Raw genomic sequence first — 22558 nt, forward strand, 5'->3', positions numbered from 1 at the left:
TCCTGTCACCCCTGGTCATTCTCTTCTAATGAAGTATCATTTTGCTTGCCTTATTTTGCAAAGCACAAACGGACACTGAAGGTATAGTGCTACTACCATTGTAAAGGGAGACAATTCTCTTGGGCCTTTCCCAGAGAAAGAGCCCCATCCAAAGTCTTGTTGAGCAGGTAAAATCTGTAGAAGCGGTGAAAGTAAAATGAAATAATAGGCACAGTCTTCAGTGGACAAAAGCAATGGAGAAAAATGGCATTGGTGGCCGTGGCAAGAAGTTATGTCTGAGGATGCACAAAGAAATCATAAATCAAACCTTTATTATAATTTATTGATTAGATAGATGCTTCACCTTTTCACTCCAAACTATTGTTCATGGTAGAGAGAGGGAGGGAGGGAGGGAGGGGAAAGGGGAGAGAGGGCAGACAGGGAGGGAGGGAGGGAGGGAGGGAGGGAGGAAGGAATTATAGCTGTTCTTATAAACTAGATAAAAATAAATTGTAAAAGGAACCCATATAGTAGAAAAAACAGATAATTCAGGAGCAAGTGGGGCCCTCTTTCAGCAGCTATTCCCATTTTCTAAGCCAGCATTGGCTGTCCAGGCATCAAGTCAGAGGGCATGTTTTCATTCTTCAGCAGATGTTTCCAGATGTCCTGTTTGAGGAAGGTCAATGCCCCCTCTAAAAATATAACCATTAGCAGCTCAATTTTCCACTGACTTGACCTTCAAGCCTGCAAGCCCTTCCTTCCGTCAGCTTCAAGCAACCCTCATGCCTTTTCGCTGGTGGAGACTCATCCGAAGAGACGAATCCCGCTTTGTGCAAGGAAGCCCCTAACTAAGGAAGTGGAGGAATTGTCCATTTATGCGAAACTGACCCCACTAGCCCTGGTTCAGAGCGCTTTACTGCTCAGCCAAGCTGATCGACGTCATAAAAAGAAATATGGACATAATAAATGTGAATGGTTCTGCTGAAGGATATTTTTTGGGAAGTAGCAGCAAAGCAGAGTGTGAGATTTTTTCCTCCCCAGGGTTGGGGGGAGAGAGTTCCTCCCAAAAGTTTATACTCAGCCACTGCTCTGCCCAATTATGCAAAGTGACAAGGACTTGATGTGGAATGTTACTTGTCATGTCTTTTAAGTGCCTTTTAAAGAGGACAGGACAGATTGATGGAAGATGTCAGGGGTTGCACCAAGGAATATTTCCTTCCATTCACAGATCACACGGACAGAGAGAAAGTGGTTTATGTCCCAGATTCACCTTCACTGAAATTTAGCAGTTTGCAGAAACTGAGCAAACCTATCCCTGCTCTTTGATGGATATCTAGAAGTTTGGCTTGATTTGACCTGGTGAAAGGTATTATATGCTATTGGTAGAGAAATCCTCACTAAATCACTGATCTTGCATCGGCTGCTAGCATTCTCTTATTATTTGTTAAATTTATTTGCCGCCTATCTCACCATGGGGGCTACTGTAGGCGGCAAATAAATTTAACAGATTTAGCTGTGAGTCTACTGTATACTATTCCAGGCTACTCTCTACTCTTATTCAACTTTTTGTGGTTTTGTGGACAAATCTAAATGCTATCACCAAATAGCATCTATTCTAGACCAATGTTTCTCAACCTTGGCATCTTTAAGATATGTGGACTTCAACTCCCAGAATTCCCCAGCCAGCCACATTCTGGGGAATTCTGGGAATTGAAGTCCACACATCTTAAAGTTGTCACGTTTGAGATTTAGATCTAGTTTTAGACCTGATCCTTAAACCCCCCCAAAATTAAGCAGATTAGTCCTAGTTAATACTTTAATGAAACACCACTAGAACATGGCAAGACTTTAGACTGAATTAAAAAAACAATCTCAGAAGAGAGAATTGGCAAACCACTAGTGAAATGACTTCTAGATAATGCCTTGAACTGATGAATATGTGCTGACAATGTGCTAGACATTCAGGATGCTCTTTGGAGTAGATGTGAAATCAAACTTGGCCATTCGATGTCAAATCTTCTGTTCTTGTGTTCAACAGAACCAAATTCCCACAACCAACACTCACACAGAAGGCCATTGCTAACCCCCTTGAACTGGTTCGATGTTTGTAGATTTCTATTGCCTCTCAAATCATTCTGGAGAAGCATCAGATACATGAGGCTGTTACATCATGCTGCTATTTTCTAGCACTTATTTTTTGGTTTGATCCTTCTGAGAGGTGTTCAGCTAATGATGAACTTCAGCACTGTTGCCAAGATAAATACAAAGATACTTCCGTGAACCAAGCCGGAGCTTGACATAGGACTTATGTTTTTCTTGGTCAGCTTCATTAGAACATAGAGCATAGAATCCTAGGGCTGGAAGGAATTTTGGGAGTCTTCTGGTCCAACCCCCTACTCAAGGGCAGGAGACCTTATTCCATCCTGGACAAATGGCTGTCCAATCTTTTCTTGAAGACCTCTAGCGATGGAGTCTCACAACTCCAGTAGGCAAGCTGTTCCATCAATTAATTGTTCTCACTGTCAGGATAAGCAGGGGCAGCGCAAGACAGCTTACTTTCTGGAAAGGGAAAACAGAAGGCACTCCTATTACAACCTAACCAAGAGTTCTAATGCCAAACCAGCAATGTCATTTTGGCATCCAAGAACCACCTGTATAACCATAAATGATCACAAATGGTGGAGCATGTAAAAGCTGAAGTGGATTTTCACTCTTTCTCCCTTGCAAATCTCAGGCCAGTCAGATGCCAAAATAGCTTCCTTATATTTTTCTCTTCTGAGCCCACTCAGTGGTTGGTTCTATCAAGCAGGGTCACAGGGCCAAAAAATATCTGGAAGGATTATAAAAGGTCTGAACTCTGCACTGCACTGCCAGAAACAGAGATCATATGGATTGCAAAGAACAGAACAGAAAAACATAAAGTTTACTTATTTAAGACCCCTTTGTTTTTGTTTTTATCGTTCATAAACGGGAATAAAATTTCTTAATTGAAAAGGTATTATATATAGAGCTGCCAGAAGCAACCATCTTGGTGAACCCACCAGGGGTTCTGTACCGACTTACACAAGTGTAAGTGCAACAGTCCTTTGACAGAGAGGAATCACAGCTGGCTTGCACACTCTGTCCTCTGCTCAATTCTTGTGGGCAACTGACCGGCGGACTTCAACAAGTCTTCGTGGTGTTGGTTCTCCTCGTTGACCTCCCTGGAACGTTTAAGGTTCTGGAGCTCAGATTCCAACTCTGCAGATTTAGCCTTTTCTTCTTCAATCTGTTTATTAAGCCTCACCACTTTGGTCCAGACTTCAAAGTTTTCCTTCTCAAGGCTGCAAAAGGAACAGCAAAGGATATCAAACCAGGATTCAAAGGAGCGAGTCCCTTACTCCTGTATGGAGAGGAGGAAGGAGGCAGAAAAGCTGGGGCCACCACCCGTGCTCAGTTCTCCCTAAAGCTTTAGGTTCACATGGGCAGCAGCAGACAGTTTGACTCATAGAATGTCACCTCCTGGGTCTTGGACCTAGATGGCATAATGATTCTCAAGTGGAATTGGGCAATGGTAACCCATCCTGACAATACCGGCAAAATGCACAACAAAACATGGCATTAAAATCTCTAATTTTCAGTGCATCCAATTTTGCTGCCTCTGCAAAATGTAATATATTAATCTTACAGACTTGGAAGGGCCCTGAAGTCCAGAACTTGTTCCCTACTGGAATCCAAATTAAGACCCTGCACCAAAATGCCTGCCCTTTTTTCAGCACTGTCATAAATTTGAATGGTCATTAAATGAACAGTCATATGTTGAGGACTACCTGTAGAGTTAGTTGGTTGGAGAAAGAAACGGAATCAACCAAGGTTGATTCTAATTACCTTCTAATTTGCTCCTCATGGGTATTTTTCTGTGCCATCAGCTCCTGTTTCAGCTCCGCAATCATCTTCCTAAGCAGTTCAGGGTCTTCTGGATATAAGTTGTCTTCCTCAAATGAGAGCTCCAGAATTGTAGTGCCATTTTCTTTAGACCTGGGAGGGTCATTCATTTGTAAACATGGTCCAAACTCCTCTCTTAGTTGGCCTGAAGAACTGTTGTCAGCCTCCCTTGTAGGACCCTGCCCCAAACTGCGGAGACTGCCAGAATCTGAGGCTTGTGTGAAGCCGAACAGTTTAGAAATTCCCTGAGACAAGGTTCTTTTGTGACTTCCTGAGGGAGAATTAGGACTGGGATGGACCATGGAGGAAGAGGATGAGGATGACCAAAAGTTGCTACTGAAAATGTCTGTTCTGTCCATGTTTTGGTTTCGCCTGTTGGAAGAAAAGCTCTCAAAGCATTTCCTGTTTGGAAGTGTCTGAGTCCTTTTTCGCGCAGTCCCTGTCACTAGAGCATCCCTAGACTGAGGTTCTTCTTTATCTTCTGCTGATAGAGCCAAACCATCACTTAATTCAGAGCTAGAAGCTTCTAGATCATCTTTCTGAAAGTAAAACCAAGAATATGAGAGAATACGGAGCCCTTTTAAGACACAACAAAGCAGCCCGGCTGATTTTCATGCCCCAATTGACACTTATGGAAGAGGATGTCTACTTTTAACACCAAAGGGGCATCTAACCACTCCCGCATCTGTCCCTTTAAATCCTTCCGTTCCCCACTAGTCAGTTAAACTGAAGAAGCTTCTTGGATGGGAAGCCAAGCAAGTGAACTAGTCTCAAGTTGCCACTGGAAGCTGGGAAATCCCATTCAAAATCCACTGTTGATGGAGCCAGTTCAACCGTATCTGTGGCCAAAACTGTGTCAAAAGAGAAGCAAACTTTATCTTAAAATGGCCAACAGCTAAAGGTGACTTTAAGCTGCCTTACGAGGACTCAGGGGCAACACCAAGAGGATGTGGCATTAAAAACTTTTTTTTTTCCAGACATGTGCATGGAAACTTATACCCAACTAACTTCCTTTGTTATTTTGCACCAGTCAGTTAAAACATTTTTATTTAGGTTCATTTGGAAGCAGGACTTCAGAGGCTGTAGCTGTCTTTTCAAGCAGTTATAAAATAGTAGCTTGATTTCACCGGTCTTATTTTTGCTAGCTTCTTTGAGCGCCACCTGTAGGCTAAATGCAGGAACTGGAATCTCAGAAATAAGCGGTTTTTAATTTGTACAGCATTCTAAAAAGCAGAGACATCACCCTGCCAACAAAAGTGCGTATAGTCCAGGCCCTGGTTTTCCCAGTTGCAATGTATGGCTGTGAAAGTTGGACCATAAGAAAGGCTGAGCGCAAAAGAATTGAGGCCTTTGAACTATGGTGCTGGAGAAGACTCCTGCGAGTCCCTTGGACTGCAAGGCGTTCAAACCGGTCAGTCCTAGAAGAGATCAACCCCGACTGCTCTTTAGAAGGCCAGATCCTGAAGTTGAAACTCAAATACTTTGGCCACCTAATGAGAAGGAAGGACTCACTGGAGAAGGGCCTAATGCTGGGAAAGATTGAGGGCAATAGAAGAAGGGGACGACAGAGAATGAGATGGCTGGATGGAGTCACTGAAGCAGTAGGTGTGAACTTAAATGGACTCCAGAAGATGGTAGAGGACAGGAAGACCTGGAGGAACGTTGTCCATGGGGTCACGATGGGTCGGACACGACTTCGCAATTAACAACAACAACAACAATTTGTACATGACTTCAATTGGGCACAAAATCACATTTTTGCTTACATGGGCAGATGCCCTCACCCAGGTGAACCGCAGGATGAAAAAGCCGGGCGGACACTCACAATTTGCAGCAGGCTCCTGTTCTCCTTCCAGGCCATCGATGGCCTTTGTACAGCATCCCAGCCAACGGAGCTGCGTAGCACTGGAGCTTTCTTGGAGCTGCTTTCTGAGGGAGGCGAGGGAGGTCTGGCATCCCTGGCTGCTGGAAAGAGCTTCTTGTGGTCACTGATCATGGTCGTCATCACTTTCTGGATCTGGGGAGTCCCTGCAGGAAAAACGAGGAAAGCACAACAGGCATTGCTTTTAATAATAATAATAAAGTTGGAAGGGACCTTGTAGGTCATCTAGTCCAACCCCCTGCTCAGGCAGGAAACCCTATACCATTTCAGACAAATGACTGTCCAGTCTCTTCTTAAAAACTTCCAGTGTTGGAGCATTCACCCCTTCTGGAGGCAGGTGGTTCCACTGGTTAATTGTTCTAACTGTCAGGAAGTTTCTCCTTAGTTCTAGGTTGCTTCTCTCCTTGATAAGTTTCCATCCGTTGCTTCATGTCCTGCCTTCAGGCGTCTTGGAAAATAGCTTGACTCCCTCTTCTTTGTGGCAGCCCCTGAGATATTGGAATACTACTACCATGTCCCCCCTCGTCCTTCTCTTCATTAAACTAGACCAGTGGTTCTCAACCTTTCTAATGCGGCGACCCCATAATACAGTTCCCCATGTTGTGGTGACCCCCAACCATTTATACATCACCAGGTGCCAGGGGCGTGGCCAAAGAAAAGGGAAAAAATGGCAGACAGCCTTGTTTGGCAACCCCCGTGAAATGGTCGTTCGACCCCAAATGGGGTCCCGACCCACAGGTTGAGAACCACTGAACTAGACAGACCCAATTCCAGCAGCCTTTCCTTATATGCTTTACCCTCCAGTGCCCTAAGCATCTTTGTTGCTCTTCTCTGTACTCTTTCTAGAGTCTCAACATCTTTTTTACATCGTGGTGACCAAAACTGGATGCAGTATTCCAAGTGTGGCTTTACCAAGGCCTTGTAAAGTGGTATTAACACTTCACGTGATCTTGATTCTATCCCTCTGTTAATGCAGCCCAGCACTGTGTTGGCCTTTTTGGCAGCTGCAGCACATGGCTGGCTCATAAATGGAAGAGGCTCACAGCTTCAGTTCCCCTAGCTAGGCGTCTGAGAGTGGGGAACAACCCCTCTGGCCAGTCTGGAGAAACTGGTTATGGAAGGAGATCTCCCAAAGGTGGATTGTGCGACCCAAAGTTTTAGGTTATAGGTAGCCCTTGACTTCCAGTCAGTCCTAGAGAAGATCAACCCCGACTGCTCTTTAGAAGGCCGGATCCTGAAATTGAAACTCAAGTATTTTGGCCACCTAATGAGAAGGAAGGACTCACTGGAGAAGAGCCTAATGCTGGGAAAGATTGAGGGCAAGAGAAGAAGGGGACGACAGAGAATGAGGTGGCTGGATAGAGTTCCAGTTTCACCTCTCATAATAGTCACTGGATCTTCCATCTGGGGTCGGATGAGGTTCACACCAAACACAGTTGCCAGATTCTCCACACTCATCTTGTTGGTGTCAGAACTCTGCTGGACTTCATGCAGGAATCTGTTAGAATTGAAATCAAGAGTCCATGTCATCGTCTGGATGCACATAAATTGCAAGAGAGGAACAAATAAGAAAGGGAAAGAAACTGGGGCAAGAAGCAGAAATGTAACCTAAATCAACATCCCATTATGAATCCGTGTTGAAAACAGCAAAGTTTTTAAAGAAGAACCTACCGGCAGATGTAACTCAGAAGGTTATAGTTGTCCTGGGGTAAATGTGCCAGCTGCTTCACTAGCTGTGGGTGACCCTAGAAGAATATAAGGATGTTTTTTTAATTGTCACATGATATGTACCGATGGGTGCCATGAAATTCCACCAAAGGTTTGTAATTTGCACGTTTTCTCTTGGAGGAATACACATTGGCTCATATCAGACAAAGAGAGGAGCTACATTGCACTGAGTACTGCCCAGGTTTGCAAAGAGGGATAATTTGGTGTAGTGCAATGTTTCTTAACCTTGGCAACTTTGAGACCTGTGGACTTCAATTCCCAGAATTCTTCAGCCAGCCTTGTATGGAGCTGAAGTCCAGATGGCTCAGAATTGCCAAGTTTGCGAAACCATGGGGTAGCAACTAAGCAACTAGAAACCAGGAAACTAGTCTTGCTTGGGCACAAAGTCAGCTGGGTGACCTTGTCGGTCTTTCTCTCTCAGACCCGGGAGGAAGGAGGTCAAGGCCGACCACTTCAGAAAAACCTTGCCAAGAAAACTGCAAAGTCTTGTCCAGGCAGTTGTCAGGAGTCAAAAACTGACTCTGAGACAAAACAAAACAAAAACTCCAAAGCCAAAAAGTTGTACAGGTGATTCTTGACTTACAGCCATTCATTTAATGACCATTCAAAGTTAAAACCACAATGAAAAAAGTGACTTGTGGCTGTTTTTCACACTTATGACCATTGCAGCATCCCCATGATCATGCAATCAGAATCAGGACACTTGGCAACTGACATGTACTTATGACGGTTGCAGTGTCCCAGGATCACGTAATCACCTTTTGCAATCTTCTGACTAGCAAAGTCAGTGAGGAAGCCAGTTAACAACCATGTTACTAACTTAAGAAATGGAAGTGGTTCCCTTAACTGGCAAGTGGTTCTTTCTGGCAGGAAAGATCATAAAATGGGGCAAAACTCTCTTAACAATTGTCTTGCTTAGCATTGGAAATTTTGGGCTAAAATTGTGGCTGTAAGTCAAGGACTAGCAGTATAGGCTGTGTGGAGGGGAGAGAAAAACAATTCCCCCTGTCTTGAATTTCCATGGTTCTTCATCTCTTTGCCAGGGTTAGCCTTTTCCACCCTGAAATATCTTTGTGTTCTTCAAAGCATCTTGCAGCTCAAGGATGGAAGGAGAAAAACAGCAATCAGCCAGGCTGTTGCTGGAAAGTAGACATTGTTTAAACACTAAAATGCCTACTTTATTTAAATTACTAGAGTTCAACCTGTGGCCAAGCGGGGAGTGTGCTGGATCAATATAACCCTGACCAGAGCATATAGATCTGTATGTTAGAATGTTTGGCATTTATAGGGTTAAACGTTGTCTCCTTAAGAGATGGCTTATGGGTAATGTAGTTTTAGCTGTTCAGTGAATCCTATGTTAACAAGTCAGTGGGAGGGGCTACTAAGTTCATCACAGGATATCCTGGCTATGTGTGCCAGCTCGTGTTTAATTGTCTTTGTGCAAAACCAACCATGCCCCACGCATGGACATCGTCTGTAACAGGCTAAAATAAATATAGAGAAATTACTGATTTTACCTACAAAGATGGACAAATGTACAACATCCAGATGAAACTACAAAATGTGAGTTCTGCACGTATTCCTGGAATAAATATTTGTTTTTATAACCATCTTCATTGAGTTATCTGTCTGTCTTGAAACACGAAGCATCTTAGTTCAGGATCCAGAACATGGACTTTGGCTCTCTCTGGGCCCCCATGGTGGGCGATCCCATGACATTATCAGAGTGGGAGGAACCATTTCAGGAGGATCATCAGTTGCATTTTGAGAAGTCTGTGCACTTTTAATACCTTGCCTTCCTCAGACGTTAGAAGCTGACCACACAAGAGAAAACCCTCGTACTGGCTCCAAGGGATGACCGGCTCAGGCAGTTCTCGTAGGTAAAGTTTAAGCAAAGAAGCCACAGTGTGCACATCTGTATCTCTGTAAAAAAAAAAATAGAATGAGTCAGACATTGCAGGAAGTAATCATTCCATTTTAATCTACAGGTAGTCTTCAACTTATGATCACAATTTCTGTGGCTAAGCAAGACATTTGTTGTGAGTTTTGCCCATTTTACGACCTTTCTTTTCACAGTTGTTAAGTGAATCACTGCAGTTGTTAAATTAGTAGCACGGTTGTTAAGTGAATCCAGCTTCCCCATTGACTTTGCTTGTCAGAAGGTTGCAAAAGGGGATCATGTGAGGGAGGGGGGAGACACAGCGACCATCATAAGCTTGAGAAATGCGCCACCTACTGGTCAAATGAGGGTCTCTCGCCAGCATCAAATGCATCCCGCAATTTCTTCACCAAATTGTCTTGGCCAGGGAGTCGGAAAACGCCCTCTTCCATCAGTCCATTCTTCCTGATGAATTCTGCACACTTCTCCACCAAGATAGGAACCTGATGCTGTCCAAATCTCTGTTCATACATCATGGTATCCCCCAGCTGTTGTCCAAAGACCACTGGAAGGAAGGAAGGAAGGAAGGAAGGAAGGAAGGAAGGAAGGAAGGAAGGAAGGAAGGAAGGAAGGAAGGAAGGAATTTTCAAACACTTTTTCCATTCTGCAGACCAAATCTTTATATGAAGCCCTGTTAAAAATTTCTAGTATACTAATAGTGAAATAATAAAAGTCAAGTCCCTTGACTTCATCCCTGGAAATTTTTGCCCTAAATTCTTGTCCTGGAAATCCAAGGCAAACCATTCTTTGGCCTGTCCAGTTGGTGTGGATATTATGGACACAGACTAGAAGTTATTTGGGTGTGCCCTATATAATTCTGGCTGTACTTACCTCCTAATGGGGAACCAACCACTCTTCGGAGCAGCTTGACCCATTCTTCCATGTCAGCCTGAGAATTCGCCATCAGTACAAAGGAGTCTGGTCCAGTTCGAGTTTGGTCTGCTGAGAGCCCTGTAAATAGGGGGAAACAGATGACTTTTAAGATATATTTCGCAGCAAGAAAAAATCCACACAGTACACTTTCTAAAGAAGGGGCCTAAGTGTTTATAAATACAAAAAAATGGTTGAGATATAAAGAAAGAGGAAGATAGAAAGCCAGGACAAGAAGCAAAGGATGGAAACTTATCAAGGAGAAATTTCCTGACAGTGGGAACAATTAATGGCTTCCCTTCAGAAGTTGTAGGTGTGCTCCATCACTGGATGTTTTTAGGAAGAGATTGGATAGTCATTTGTCTGGAATGGCATAAGGTCTCCTGCTTTAACCATACTACAAAAAAGATGTTGAGACCTTGGAAACAGTTCAGAGAAGAGCAACTAAGATGATTAAAGGCCTAAAACATGTGAAGAACCGTTGCAGGACTCAGGTTTGGCTAGTCTAAAGAAACGAAGAAAGAGGGGTGATATGATAGCAATTATTCCAGTATTTGAAGAAAGAAGAGGGGGTCAAACTATTCTCCAAAGCACCAGAGGGCAGGACAAGAAACAAGGGTTGGAAACTGATCAAAGAGAGGAGCAACCTGGAATTAAGGAGAAAGTTCCTAACAGTGAGGACAATTAACCAGTGGAACAGCTTGCCTCCAGACGTTGTGGGCGCTCCATCATTGGAGTGTTTTAAGAAGAGACTGGACGGTCAATTATCTGAGATGGTATAGGTTCTCCTGCTTGACTAGAAGACCTCCAAGGTCCCTTCCAGCTCTATTCTATTCTAATTCTTTTCATTTCTGATTTTATAACCAGCAACAGACGAGTAATTTCTATTTCTATAATTTCGTAGTTTCTCTCTTTCCCATAGCAAGCCACATGATTGAACCATAAAGTACCTGGTCTCTCACAGCCCTTCAGAATTCTTAGTAGTTAGTAAACCATGATTTACAGCTGTGTCTAATGCAAGCCATCAGCTCTGGTTGACATATTAACTTATAGTTAAACAAACCACAACAAACTGTATTATGCAAATGCACACAATTATAGTTGGTTGAATTATACACTAAGGACAGAAGTCATTTTTCACTGTTTTGTCATCAAAGGAGAAAGGTTATGTCAGCTGTCCTGCTCAGCACAGTTTCCATATCCATGCAATTAATCACGGTTTATCCAAGCATGTGTTTGCTAGTCCATCTGGACTAGCTCAACATGCAATTCAGTTCCCTGTTACTGACCTGGGATGATTTCAAAGATAAATTTTCCAGCTTCATCGGACCCAGAAGCCACTTCTCTGATGGTGCAGCCCTGAAGTTGTAATGAACCCTAAAGCCAAACAGTTGCAAAAGATCAAAAACAGAAGGCTCTCCATTCTTTCACCATACCATGATCTCTGCTTTTATAAAGTAAACATAATTATATTATACATATAATGCACTGTAAGCATTTCACAATTCACATTCATCTAATAAGCCCAAGAGTATAATATATTAAACCAATCTTTAAAATGGTTAAATGTTAATATACCACATATAAATCTAGCAACAAATACATAGGATCAGATTTGGGGTATCAGAAGGGACCTAGGATCACCTAGTCTGACCCTCTGCAATATACAAGAAACTATTGTTGAAGGAAAAATCTTCATTAGGTTTCAGTCCAAGCCGGGAATAAACAACATGGCGACTGCTTTAGAAAGAAGGTTGCAGTTTATTGAAGAGGAGAGCCAGACAGAAAGATGTCTCTGGAAGAAAAAAAAAGAGACCACATGTAGTAGGGAATGGGTTTATACCCTATTGGGCTTTTGCTTAGAGTTGTTTCCTGTTCCTGTTTGAGGCTTCGTATTTCCTGTGTCATGTACTTTGACCTGAGTCTGAGTGTGCCCCTTTGGTATCTGTGGGGTGATCCTATTATGTCCTGTCCTACAATTTGGGTGGGGTATGTAAATTTTAGGTGTCTTTGTCTTTCTAAGCTTCTAGCTGGAGGGCTCCAACCTTCCTGAATGGATTATCATGTCTGAATTTCTACAGAGCTGATTTCTGCTTGGGGGAGGGAGACTTGGGGCTATTAAGAAAAACTGGGCATGCTTTTCTGCCTCTTTAAGATCCTTCGAGGAAATATAATATTCTGACCTTTTAATATTTCCTTCGTGTGTGTGTGAGAGAGACTTCCCACACTATTTACAGCTGTGTTTTTCAAACTGCAACTTTTAAAATGAGTGGATTTCAATTCCCAGAATTCCAAGTTTGAAAGACACTAATTTACACCATCCAGTAGATGTGGGCTTCTCATCTTCTTAGAACCCTCTGGAGATGGAGAACCCACAGCCTCTGTAGATTGACTGTTCCCTGTTGGGGCAGATCTTACTGGCAGAAAATCCCTTCTTTATATTCAAATGACATCTAGATAGCTGCAACCTGTGCTCTTTATTTCTAACCCTAGATTCTATGGCCATGGAAAACAAATCAAATCATAGTTACAAATTAAATGCTCAGACCTTCAAAACCTCAGTGACTTCCACTGTCTCATTTCACATCTATCCGAACTGATCTGAATTTATAGTTTAGTTTTTAGTAAGTTTTTTCTTTCACAAAACCAGAAATAAATATTTCCAGGAGTGGAGCAGGCTAATTAAAAACAGCAAAGGTAACACAGGGCTGCGTATAAAGGAGAAAATGAAGGAATGGCAGCGGGGTAGTTTTGAGGAAAGATGTGTGAATGGATTTGTGATGTCCATTTTCCAGCATATAAAGGGACATCTCATGGAAGAAAATCAAGACAACACCTTGTATCCATGTGAACATCTGGACACTGCCAGCGTTTGGGGTAGACAAGATGCTTCATGCACTAGGAATAAGGCACATGCAAAACTGGGACCACCCTCTCAACTTGTTGGACCATTCCTTGCAGATCTCCTTTTATATCTTTTATACCTTTTCAGAGAAGGCTTTCCCCAAGTCGAACAGAACAGCCGCCACCGTTCCAGAATCGCTGGAGCACCCTTCTTTCTTCGTCGCCTCTCCGGGGTGACTTAGACCCATTTAGGGTCCCCCGGCAGGGCGAAATTAGGCCGAGGTTGCAGAGAATCCGCAAGCCAGCAACTGGTCACTACCGTGCAAAACCGGAAGTCCCAGAATCAGCCCTTTCTTTTTAGCCACATGAATCAGGCCGGTCATGAGGCAATCCAGGAAGGTGCCTTGTGACCTGAGAACAGAGGAAACTCAAGTTCTTTGCAAGCTCTTATGCTTTTGATCCTGGATGGACCAGAGCAGGAGGCAAAGCAGCAGTGGTTGAGCTACCCTAGCTGTAGGAAACCAGAAACAGGCAGGGTTGGGTGGCAGAACTGAGGGGCAGGATTGTAGTGGCAAAGCAAGAGCATGGGTGAACTTCTGAGAAGGGAAATTTACAGACAGGAAGCAGATTGAGGGGGAGGGAGATGGAGAACAGGATGCAGAGAAGAAGTCCTCCAGCACCCTGGGTTAGAAGTGCCAATTGTTGAGCAGACTCTGTTCTTCAACCCTTGGTTGCTCTCCTGAGACAAGAGGTGAACACACCTGGGTCAGGGGAGTAAGAATGGCATCAAGGAAGAGCAGCTTTGAGAAAGGTTCTGGAAGTGGGATCTTGCCCTCCATCCAGAAAAGGTACAGGTCATTAGAGAAGAAAAAGATAAGGATCAGATTAGGATGGTCCTGCTACATTCCAATTGAATTGACCTAATTATGCAAACTAGTGGTGGCACAGTGGTTAAAATGCAGTACCATTCAGTTTTCACTGAATGGTTGGGTAAACCAGGTAGGATCTTCACAGAGTGACTGTTTAGAAATGGGTACAGATCTTGTCTTGCGATCGTTGGAATGCAGAAAGATCCACTAAATGTTTAAAAAAAGATGTTGGAGTGCAGAAATAAAAGGCTTTGGCCTTTTTGTTACAAACAGCATGCATTTGTGCCCGTTTCAAATTAAAGGTTCATTTCCTTATGAGAGGGAACAGACTCCAGTGCCCATCCCCTTCTCTGTTTTCAGAGTCACAAGCTTTTGGTTATCACGGTGAAAGAATGAGATATTCTAACACTGAAACTTTGTTCGTTACATTTCAGAACTCCACTTCAGAAGCCCAAATGCTTGGCACAGTCTGCAAGAAAAGACCCGGGCAACAGAGCTTTTCTTAATTGATTGTCTAGGGCTAGGCCAAACCTAGAATCAACCAGCAGCATGGAGGACATCAACTGAGAATAAATGGCATGATCATGAATCTCAATTCCAAAAATCTGACTAAATATTGCACCCTGGATGTAGCCCAGAACCTCCTTAAGCCAAAGGAGAAACTCTGAAACTTTATCATAGATAAATCATCCTCTACAAACACTAGATATTTAAAGAGATGGGCCAGCTCTTCCTTTGACCAGAAGTTGCCTCCAGAAAATAGAAAACATAGACAACATTGTCGAGACTTCTGAAATGTGATTTCTTCAACTCTCTGGAGCTGGTGCAACAGCAAAATGCCTTGAAAGCTCTAAGAATTAGAGCAGCCCATCCAATTCTTTTCCCTGCATTCTTTCCTTTCCAACTCCTTACAATCGGTAATTGGCCCCCCACAATGCTAAAAATACAGCAATTCTTCTCTAGTTCAGATTTCAAACTGAACTGAAGAGAACTAGAACTGAAGGAGGAGGTTGCGATTCAAGGTCCCTCTATACTTTTCCTGGCTTACGAGAACTTGATTGGCCTCCTCTTCAGAAGATAGAAGGTACATTTCTATGCATTTCAGTGATTCCAAACCCTTTCCCCCCTCAGCCTTTCCATCTCTCCCATCGCCCCAGCAGCATAAATATGAATCAACATCAATCCTCCTCCTCCTCCTCCCTAATGTTACCTGGGGCTTCAGATCTTCCTCTTCCTTGTAATAATACAGCTGTTGCCCCTTCAGCACGAAGTATCTCTGCTGCCAGTTCTTGACAATGGATCGCTGCTTCTTCAGCCAGCCGGCTTTCAAGGGGCGCTCCAGAGGATTGGGGGGCTGAAGCCAAGGGCTGGAGCCTTTTGCATCGACAGCCATCATGCTCTGCGAGCGAACTAGGGGGAGAAGTGAAATGTGAGCCCAGAAGAAAGAGCACCATCAGAAGAACAAGCAGAGGACAATCAAGGGAGGACTTCTGGCCCAGAAGCACACGAGGCTTCCTTGATAGGAAAATCTGCCATGGGGTCTCCAGATCCAGACCCAGAGAGCAAAGCTGATTTTTGCTTTGCTAAGCCCACTGCTTGTGGCGAGGCTTTTGCTTGAAAGGAAGCTCTTTCGCAGAGTGGACTTCCTTTTTCCTGCGTGGGCGGCGTGCTTTACAAATAAGAACATAAGGCATCTTCTTTTTGTCATTAAATCTGCAGAGGAACCCAGGGGACCCTCGTCTGAGCAAACACGGAGCAAGAAGTACGTGTTGTGTGGGTGGAATACACCGAAAATGCCTGGACTGTTCCTACTGCATTTATAAGCTGTCCTCAAGGAAAAGATAGAATTCTTCGCCTCTTTTAGATCTTATATGCCGCCCAGTTAGTTTTCAAAGAGCAATATCTTGATGAAAACACACCTTGAAAAAACAACAGAAGTCCTACAAGAGCAAAAATATAAACAGCAAAGAAACAGAAGAGGGAGATGAACAAATGGGCACGTCATCTAAAGTCCAGGAGTGGGAACTACCTACGTCGGAAAGTCATTTGAGTCAAGGTGGGTGTTCAGGGTGTTCAAGAAAGGGCAGAGATGGGACCTTCCAACTTATGCAAAACCTCAGTTGCAATAGAGCAGAAGGCTCATGTCTGAACTGTTGGGGGTCTTAGTGTCCTTTGAGATTGGTTTTTATCTTGCAGACATTTGATTACTATGTCAAAGAGCAGCAAGAACCCAAGAAAGCCTCAGTGCTAGAATCAAAGTTGTCCGTTGCTTGCAACAGAGGTCTCCCGTTGATCCCATCTCTTTCCTAAGTTCTTTGCAAATTATTATGGCCTTTCTAGAACGTGAAATCGGCTTGGAAGAACAACACCTTAGCTATTTCCAAAGTATACAAAACAGTTATTGGCAAGAGAATTCAGGAGTCCCTCATCCCAGCCATCCTTAGAATTAATGGATAACCTTAAAATCTAGTTGTTGCCATTTCTACAACCTCTCAAAAGTCTGATTAAAGAACTTGGTGAGCATCTGACAGTTAGAACAGTTAGAACAACAGTTAGACAGTTAGAACAATTAACCAGTGGAACTCCTTGCCTCCAGAAGCGGTGAATGCTCCAACACTGGAAGTTTTTAAGAAGAGATTGGACAGCCATTTGTCTGAAATGGTATAGGGTTTCCTGCCTTAGCAGAGGGTTGGACTAGATGACCTCCAAGGTCCCTTCCAACTTTATTATTATCTTAATTTGATTGTCTAGAGATGGACATGAAGAATTTTTCTCTTGTGCCATTTTATCTATCCCAGGGGTAGGCTACCTTGGCTCTTTTATAACTTGTGGACTTCAACTCCCAGAATTCCTCAGCCAGCAAAGCTGGCTGAGGAATTCTGGGAGTTGAAGTCCACAAGTCATAAAAGAGCCAAGGTGGCTTACCCCTGATCTATCCTGTCATCTTATTTTTATCATTTGTTTTGTCGTGCCCATTTATTCACGCAGAGGCCTTTGCTTTTAGCAACAGCAACAAAAGCACCTCCCGTCCCCTTTTTCTGAACGTGGGTGCAATGTCTTGACACACTTAAAAAGAAGCAGAGCTTGTATGGTGATGTCACAACTCTATTTCCATCAGTCAGACACACTCACATCCACACATCTTGACCTCTGACAGAGATCATATTGTCCTTTAACTGGCCGAATGCTCTTGCCCATCTGCAGATGTTCAGTTCTACCACATCTGGGCTGACAGACTGGGATCGCCACTGAGGCATTGGAGTTGTGTGTCTGTGCGTCAAAAAGAAGGCAGCCTTGACTGCGTGATTGAAGCCCCATCTTGGTTTTTATTTATTTATTTATATCTCACACTTCTTAACTATCCACCTCCTTCAGCGAGGGGCTCTTGGCAGAGTACAGTTTAAACAATTTAACAAAAGTAACCACTGAAGAAGCTTCTTGGATGAGAAGTGAAATGTTTTCAGGGAAAAAAGTAAGAAAGTCCAGCTTCCTTTTGGAAAAGCATCTTTGAAACAACCATGACCTGGAAGGTTGAGAATCTCCATTGACCCTGGACTTTGTGACTTTCCTTAATAACCCTTAACGTCTTTGCTTAATATCTATGGAGATTCCCAATGGTCCAGGTCTTGGTTATCCCAAAGGTGCTTTTCCAAAGGCAACTGGACTTCCTTACCTTTTCCCTTGAAAATATTTCCCTTCTCATCCAAAAAGCTTCTTCAGTTCTGGATGAGAAGCAAAATGTTTTGAAGGGAAAAAAAGCAAGAATGGCCTGGATGGTTGAAAATCTCCATAGAAAATTAAACAATAAACGTAACCATTAAGGCACCTTGGTTGATAGTTATTAAAAGTTCAAAAGAAGAAAGGCTTTAATTTTGCAAGCGTGACCCTCCTCTGGCTGCTGCTGGCCACTGTCACCTAGGAACATCTGGAGAGCTGGTTCTTCCACTTTTGACACAAGCGAGGCCTCTACAGTAAACACAACCACGCAATCAGTTTTTATCACACTGGTATGATTTGCCATCTAGGGTTGTCTCTTTTAGCCTTCCAGCTGCCACACACACACACACACACACACACACACACACACACACACACACACACACCAAACCTAAAATTTCCGCTGCTCATTGACTTTCGCTCTCTGCAAAGACTGGCAGACAAACTTGTTGCAAGAGGAAATTAGCTGGAAATGAAACTTCTGGGGAACTTGTGGTGTAGCGGCTCAGAACTTCAGCTGGCTTTGTGGAAGAATTCAGTTTTGCCCCAAATGCTGCCATTTCACTCCAGCTGAGTTCAGTTCAGATCCAGCCAAATAAATCCCTTCCTGAAACCCTAGATAACTCTTCTCAAACAAGAGAAATTCAGGGGGTCTCTAAAGAAATCTAAAATGTGTTCCTGAGTGCTCTCTGTTGGCTGCTGGTGGGTGAGGCAGGAGGAAATGGAGGGTGTGAAATTTTTTTTAAACAAAGGTTTTGCCTCTTTCCATTTTGATTCATCTCATTTCTTTGAGGAGTTTAGTGCAAGCAACACACTTTTTGAAAATGGGGATCACCAGACTCAGAGATTGAAAGAAGGCAGCAGCATCCCAGGTCCGTACTGTTGGCAAGTTCTACATGGAAATCTCCATAAAGTCAAGTTATTGGTTTCTCTTTTTTAATTTTTTCCTTTATTTTTTATATTTTTATTGCATTTTAAAATGTAACTAAATAAATAAGGTTGCCAAAACAGAGGTGAACCATTTCTTTTTGGATTTCCAAAGTCTTAAAAATCTTAAAAAGTTTAAAAGTCTTTAAAAATTTAAGTCTTAAACTTCAGTCGTATTTGTCTTAGGATAGGCTTGCTGGTCTTCTGAGCACAGGAGGCCACAGACCATGTTTTCTGGATTTAGGCTCCAGTCAACAGGGGGCAAATGCAGAAGACATGGAGCTGCATCACATTTAAAAGAAGCAGCAGAGACTTCCGGCTGTTGTTTTATGCTCCAGAGATAGGATTGGTTTTTCTTTCACTTTCAACATGTGAAAATCTGTGATTTCAAGTTTTATGATTGGAAGAGGAATTGAAGAGCCCAAAATAGATTACAACAGTCATGTTGAAAGGGCCTGAACTTGTAAGGGCTATATTGTATTTTGATTTCCTTGTCCTGCTGTAGAAAATGCTGCAACAAAGCTCAAATGTCTACCTTGGGTGTTCAAAATCTGAAGTTTTTACAAGAGTTTTGTAAAGCATCTTAGAAGGGGCTAATGGATTGTATGCAAAAATATTGTAGGAGGACAGCATCCCCCCCCCCCGAGAAAGAAATATTTTGGGGAATATTAACAAGCAGAATATTATACTTCCCCAAAGGAAACTAGAAACTAGTTGGAAACTAGAAGCTGATGAGATTAGAAAGACAAAGACCCCTAAAAACTACAAACTCTAAAGACATGACCTTTAGGACATAATAGGATTAACCCACCACCATCAAAATACCAAAAGGACATGCTCAAAAACTCAGGTTAAAGTTTATGCTATAGGAACAGGAAGAATAACTCCAAACACAAAAGCCCAAGAGGGTATAAAAACCCACCACTCCCAGCAACATGTGATCAGCTGCTCCAGAGTCTCATGTCTTGTGGTCCTGCTCTTCAATAAACTACAACCTTCTTTCTAAAGCAGTCTCCATTTTGTTTATTCCTGGCTTCGACTGGACCCTGATGAAGATTTTCCTTTCAACAATATATTATTTCATCATAAATCTGAAGTGGACTTTTGCAGAAGTGGACTTTTGCAGAAAACCTTTGAAATAGTCCAATGGTCACAGGTGATTTAAACCTGAAAACTAATCACCTTTGATTTAAGGAATCACAATATTCTTTCTACATAGATTTATTCTCCTAGTTCATTGCCTTTCAAAACCATAGTCTAAAACTGCACTAATCTACAACTTACAGGTTAGTTTTCTCCTAGAGGAAGCTATCACAAATATGTAAAAACTCCCAATCACATTAAAGTGGGGGAATTTGCAAGTGTGGAGAATTCCAACTTTTGCAACAGTACAAAAATCTTTATTTAGAAAACAGGACAAGGAGAGCAAAAGACCTCAAGTAGTAAAACGAAGATCACATGTATTTTTTCTCTAAATGATGAGGAGAAATGCTGCCCTGGAGGATTGGAGGGGGAGAGAAAATGAAAATGGGAGGGGAAGTTGGAGGGAAAAGGGAAGGTGTTGGAGAACGGTAAGTCAACAATGCTTGACCATGGAACCCCTAACTTCTCCAGAAGGTTCTTGGAAGCAGAGCAGAGCCTCCTTGCTAGGCTGAGGAGCAGTGAGCTAAAATGCCTCTTGAATCATAAAGAATCATGATCAGATCCTGTCCACTGGTAGGTGCTAAGACCTAGTACAGCAGGGATCCTTGGGGAAACCAACTGACAAGATCAGAACTCATAGAACCCGTTTCCTGCAGGACCGTGTGCTGTGTCCCTTTTCTTGAAGACTCATTAAAATGGCATCAGAAGGCATTGAGGGCCAGAGATTTTGACTTAACTGCTCAAAACAAAGAATGCGCTTGATGTTGACACCCTCAAAAATGGAAATTTTGCTGGCTCAACGGGAACACTAATTCAACAGAGATGCTATGGCACAAATGATTGATCCACCAGAAACTTCAGCCTCCAAGCAAGATTGTCCTAACTGCAGATTCCCCTCCTGTTTCAATACACCTTCCCTTATTTGACACAGTCTGAAAAGTGGTTGAAAAAAAGAAATGGATGCAGTCAACCTTGCGGGGTGAGGGTGGATGGGGGTTCTTTCTTGGCAAGACAAGACAAGACAAGAAAATAATGATTTGATGGGCTTGGATGGTGCCACCAAGAGCCCTCTGGCTGTTTTTCTGCCAAATGGGCATCACAGAAGGGTAGGGGTGGGAAAATGGCTTCCTCCAGCTTGTGAGAAAGGAACGCTGGAATCCCACAGGTTCTAAATCTGCATGAAGTCAAAAGCCAGAGCAAGACCTTGCAAGAGCAAAACTACCTGCAAAACGGAACTGCAAAAGAACTGAGCTCAACTGGGTGATGCATTTAAATCAGAGCCTAAAATGGCCTATCACTTGATACAGCTCTTTGTCTCAAGGGGCAACATTTGCCTATTGCTAGGAGGAGGGCTGGACCTCAGCAGAATCCTTTCAAAACCCAAACCAGCCCTGAGGCCCACAAGAGGCAGACTGAGGAAGGAGGAGAGGAGAGCCTTGAGTGGCTCACCTGGGTTTAAATCTCTACACAGCCTGGAAAGGGAGCAATTCCACATTTTCACAGCCTTTACACACTGAACCTGAGGACAAAGTCTGGGGCTACTACAGACTCGTCCTCGACTCATTTTTTTAAATAAGAGAATACCTATTTTGGACACATCCTTCTTCAGATGGAAATCCCAGTGACGAGGAAATTTGAGAGACATCCCAGCTCCAGCTGTAAGGTTTGCATCCACACGGGCCCGTAGTGTGTGTCCTTTTTCCTGCTCCAGATTATGAGCACTGGAGAGATGTTTTTCAGTTGACATTTGAGCTTTCTCGAAAAAAGCAAAGTCTCGCTGGTTTGCCAACAACTTCCGCCTACCCAGCGTGGGATCCTCTGTGACATACAGATAGTTCTCTCTTGCTTTCTTGTGGTGCAAAGTTAGTTCCCTCGCCTTCCAGATGTTAGTCAGACCTCAGTTCATTTCACAGACAGGAAGAATCTGGTGGGGTCACCTTCATTATTGGTAGGTCCTTGGTTGCATTAGCTCCATGTTCTCTAGAGTGTTTCTCTGCAAAACCACAGATGTGCCATGCAAGGCACCCGCCCTGGTGGCTGAACACATGGGTGCTGCTGTCTCACCAGCTTTGAGGAAGTGAGCCTTCCGCATGTGAAGCTGGTGGACTAAAGCCGGGGGGGGGGGGAGGGAGTGGGGAAAGAACAGTTAGAAAGTCTTTGGAGTGTTTAGTCTGCTCGTCTCAGCCCACAAGGTTGGGAATGACTAAAAGGCAGTGATGTTCTAAGTCAGGGGTGTCCAACATTGGCAACTTTAAGATTTCTGGACTTTAACTCCCAAAATTCTCCAGCCAGCATGGTTGAAGTCTTAAAAGTTGCCAAGGTCGGAGACCCCTGGCCTACATCAAGTTGCCACCATCTCCATCTTCTGGTCTCACTTGGTCTTTGGGTAGAAGAGCTGACTGCGTGGGCTGTAGACCTTTCACTTCCACTGCAAGGCAACATAAGACCTTGGTATGACGCATTAGTCACAAGTAGGGCAAAAGTGGGAAGGCTGGCAGGCCCCTTAAAGAGTCAAGAGTAGATACGCATTGACCAAGTACCTCCATGGGGAACCTTCCCTACATCACAGACCCAGGGAGATTATTGGTCTAAAAACATCTCTTCTTCAGAGCAGTGTTCCCAATTCTGCCCACTTGAAGATGTATGGACATCTTCAAGATGTAGCGAGGTGGAAACTACATCCTGTATTCTATTAAAACACCCATAATGAAAATTTAAATTTATAATCCCAATTGC

General features: G+C 43.3%; 1 protein-coding gene across 1 annotated transcript; it reads right to left on the minus strand.

Moving 5' to 3' along the window:
* Positions 1–410: 410 nt before the first annotated feature.
* Positions 411–21863, minus strand: ARHGAP25 (Rho GTPase activating protein 25). The gene is made up of 12 exons (XM_039324236.1): positions 21407–21863; positions 15246–15445; positions 11612–11699; positions 10284–10403; positions 9750–9957; positions 9304–9436; positions 7457–7530; positions 7162–7283; positions 5729–5931; positions 3847–4442; positions 3043–3302; positions 411–2538 (listed from the first exon to the last, which is right to left on the minus strand). The coding sequence occupies exons 1-11, from the start codon at positions 21567–21569 to the stop codon at positions 3080–3082; spliced, it is 2130 nt and encodes a 709-aa protein (XP_039180170.1). The 5' UTR covers positions 21570–21863; the 3' UTR covers positions 411–2538; positions 3043–3079.
* Between the last annotated feature and the right edge of the window lie 695 nt (positions 21864–22558).

Source organism: Crotalus tigris, unplaced genomic scaffold (genome assembly GCF_016545835.1).
Source record: "Crotalus tigris isolate CLP2741 ecotype Arizona unplaced genomic scaffold, ASM1654583v1 scf7180000024293.1627790, whole genome shotgun sequence".
Taxonomy (NCBI): domain Eukaryota; kingdom Metazoa; phylum Chordata; class Lepidosauria; order Squamata; family Viperidae; genus Crotalus; species Crotalus tigris.

What these genes read in the sequence shown, in the direction of transcription:
- ARHGAP25 (XM_039324236.1), bottom strand. Translation starts at nt 21,569, where the DNA reads ATGTCAACTGAAAAACATCTCTCCAGTGCTCATAATCTGGAGCAGGAA. An exon ending in AGGAAGATCTGAAGCCCCAG is followed by an intron (nt 11,700 to 15,245) that starts GTAACATTAGGG and finishes GTTTGGCTTTAG; the next exon opens with GGTTCATTACAACTTCAGGG. An exon ending in TCCAGTGACTATTATGAGAG is followed by an intron (nt 5,932 to 7,161) that starts GTGAAACTGGAA and finishes TTTTTCCTGCAG; the next exon opens with GGACTCCCCAGATCCAGAAA.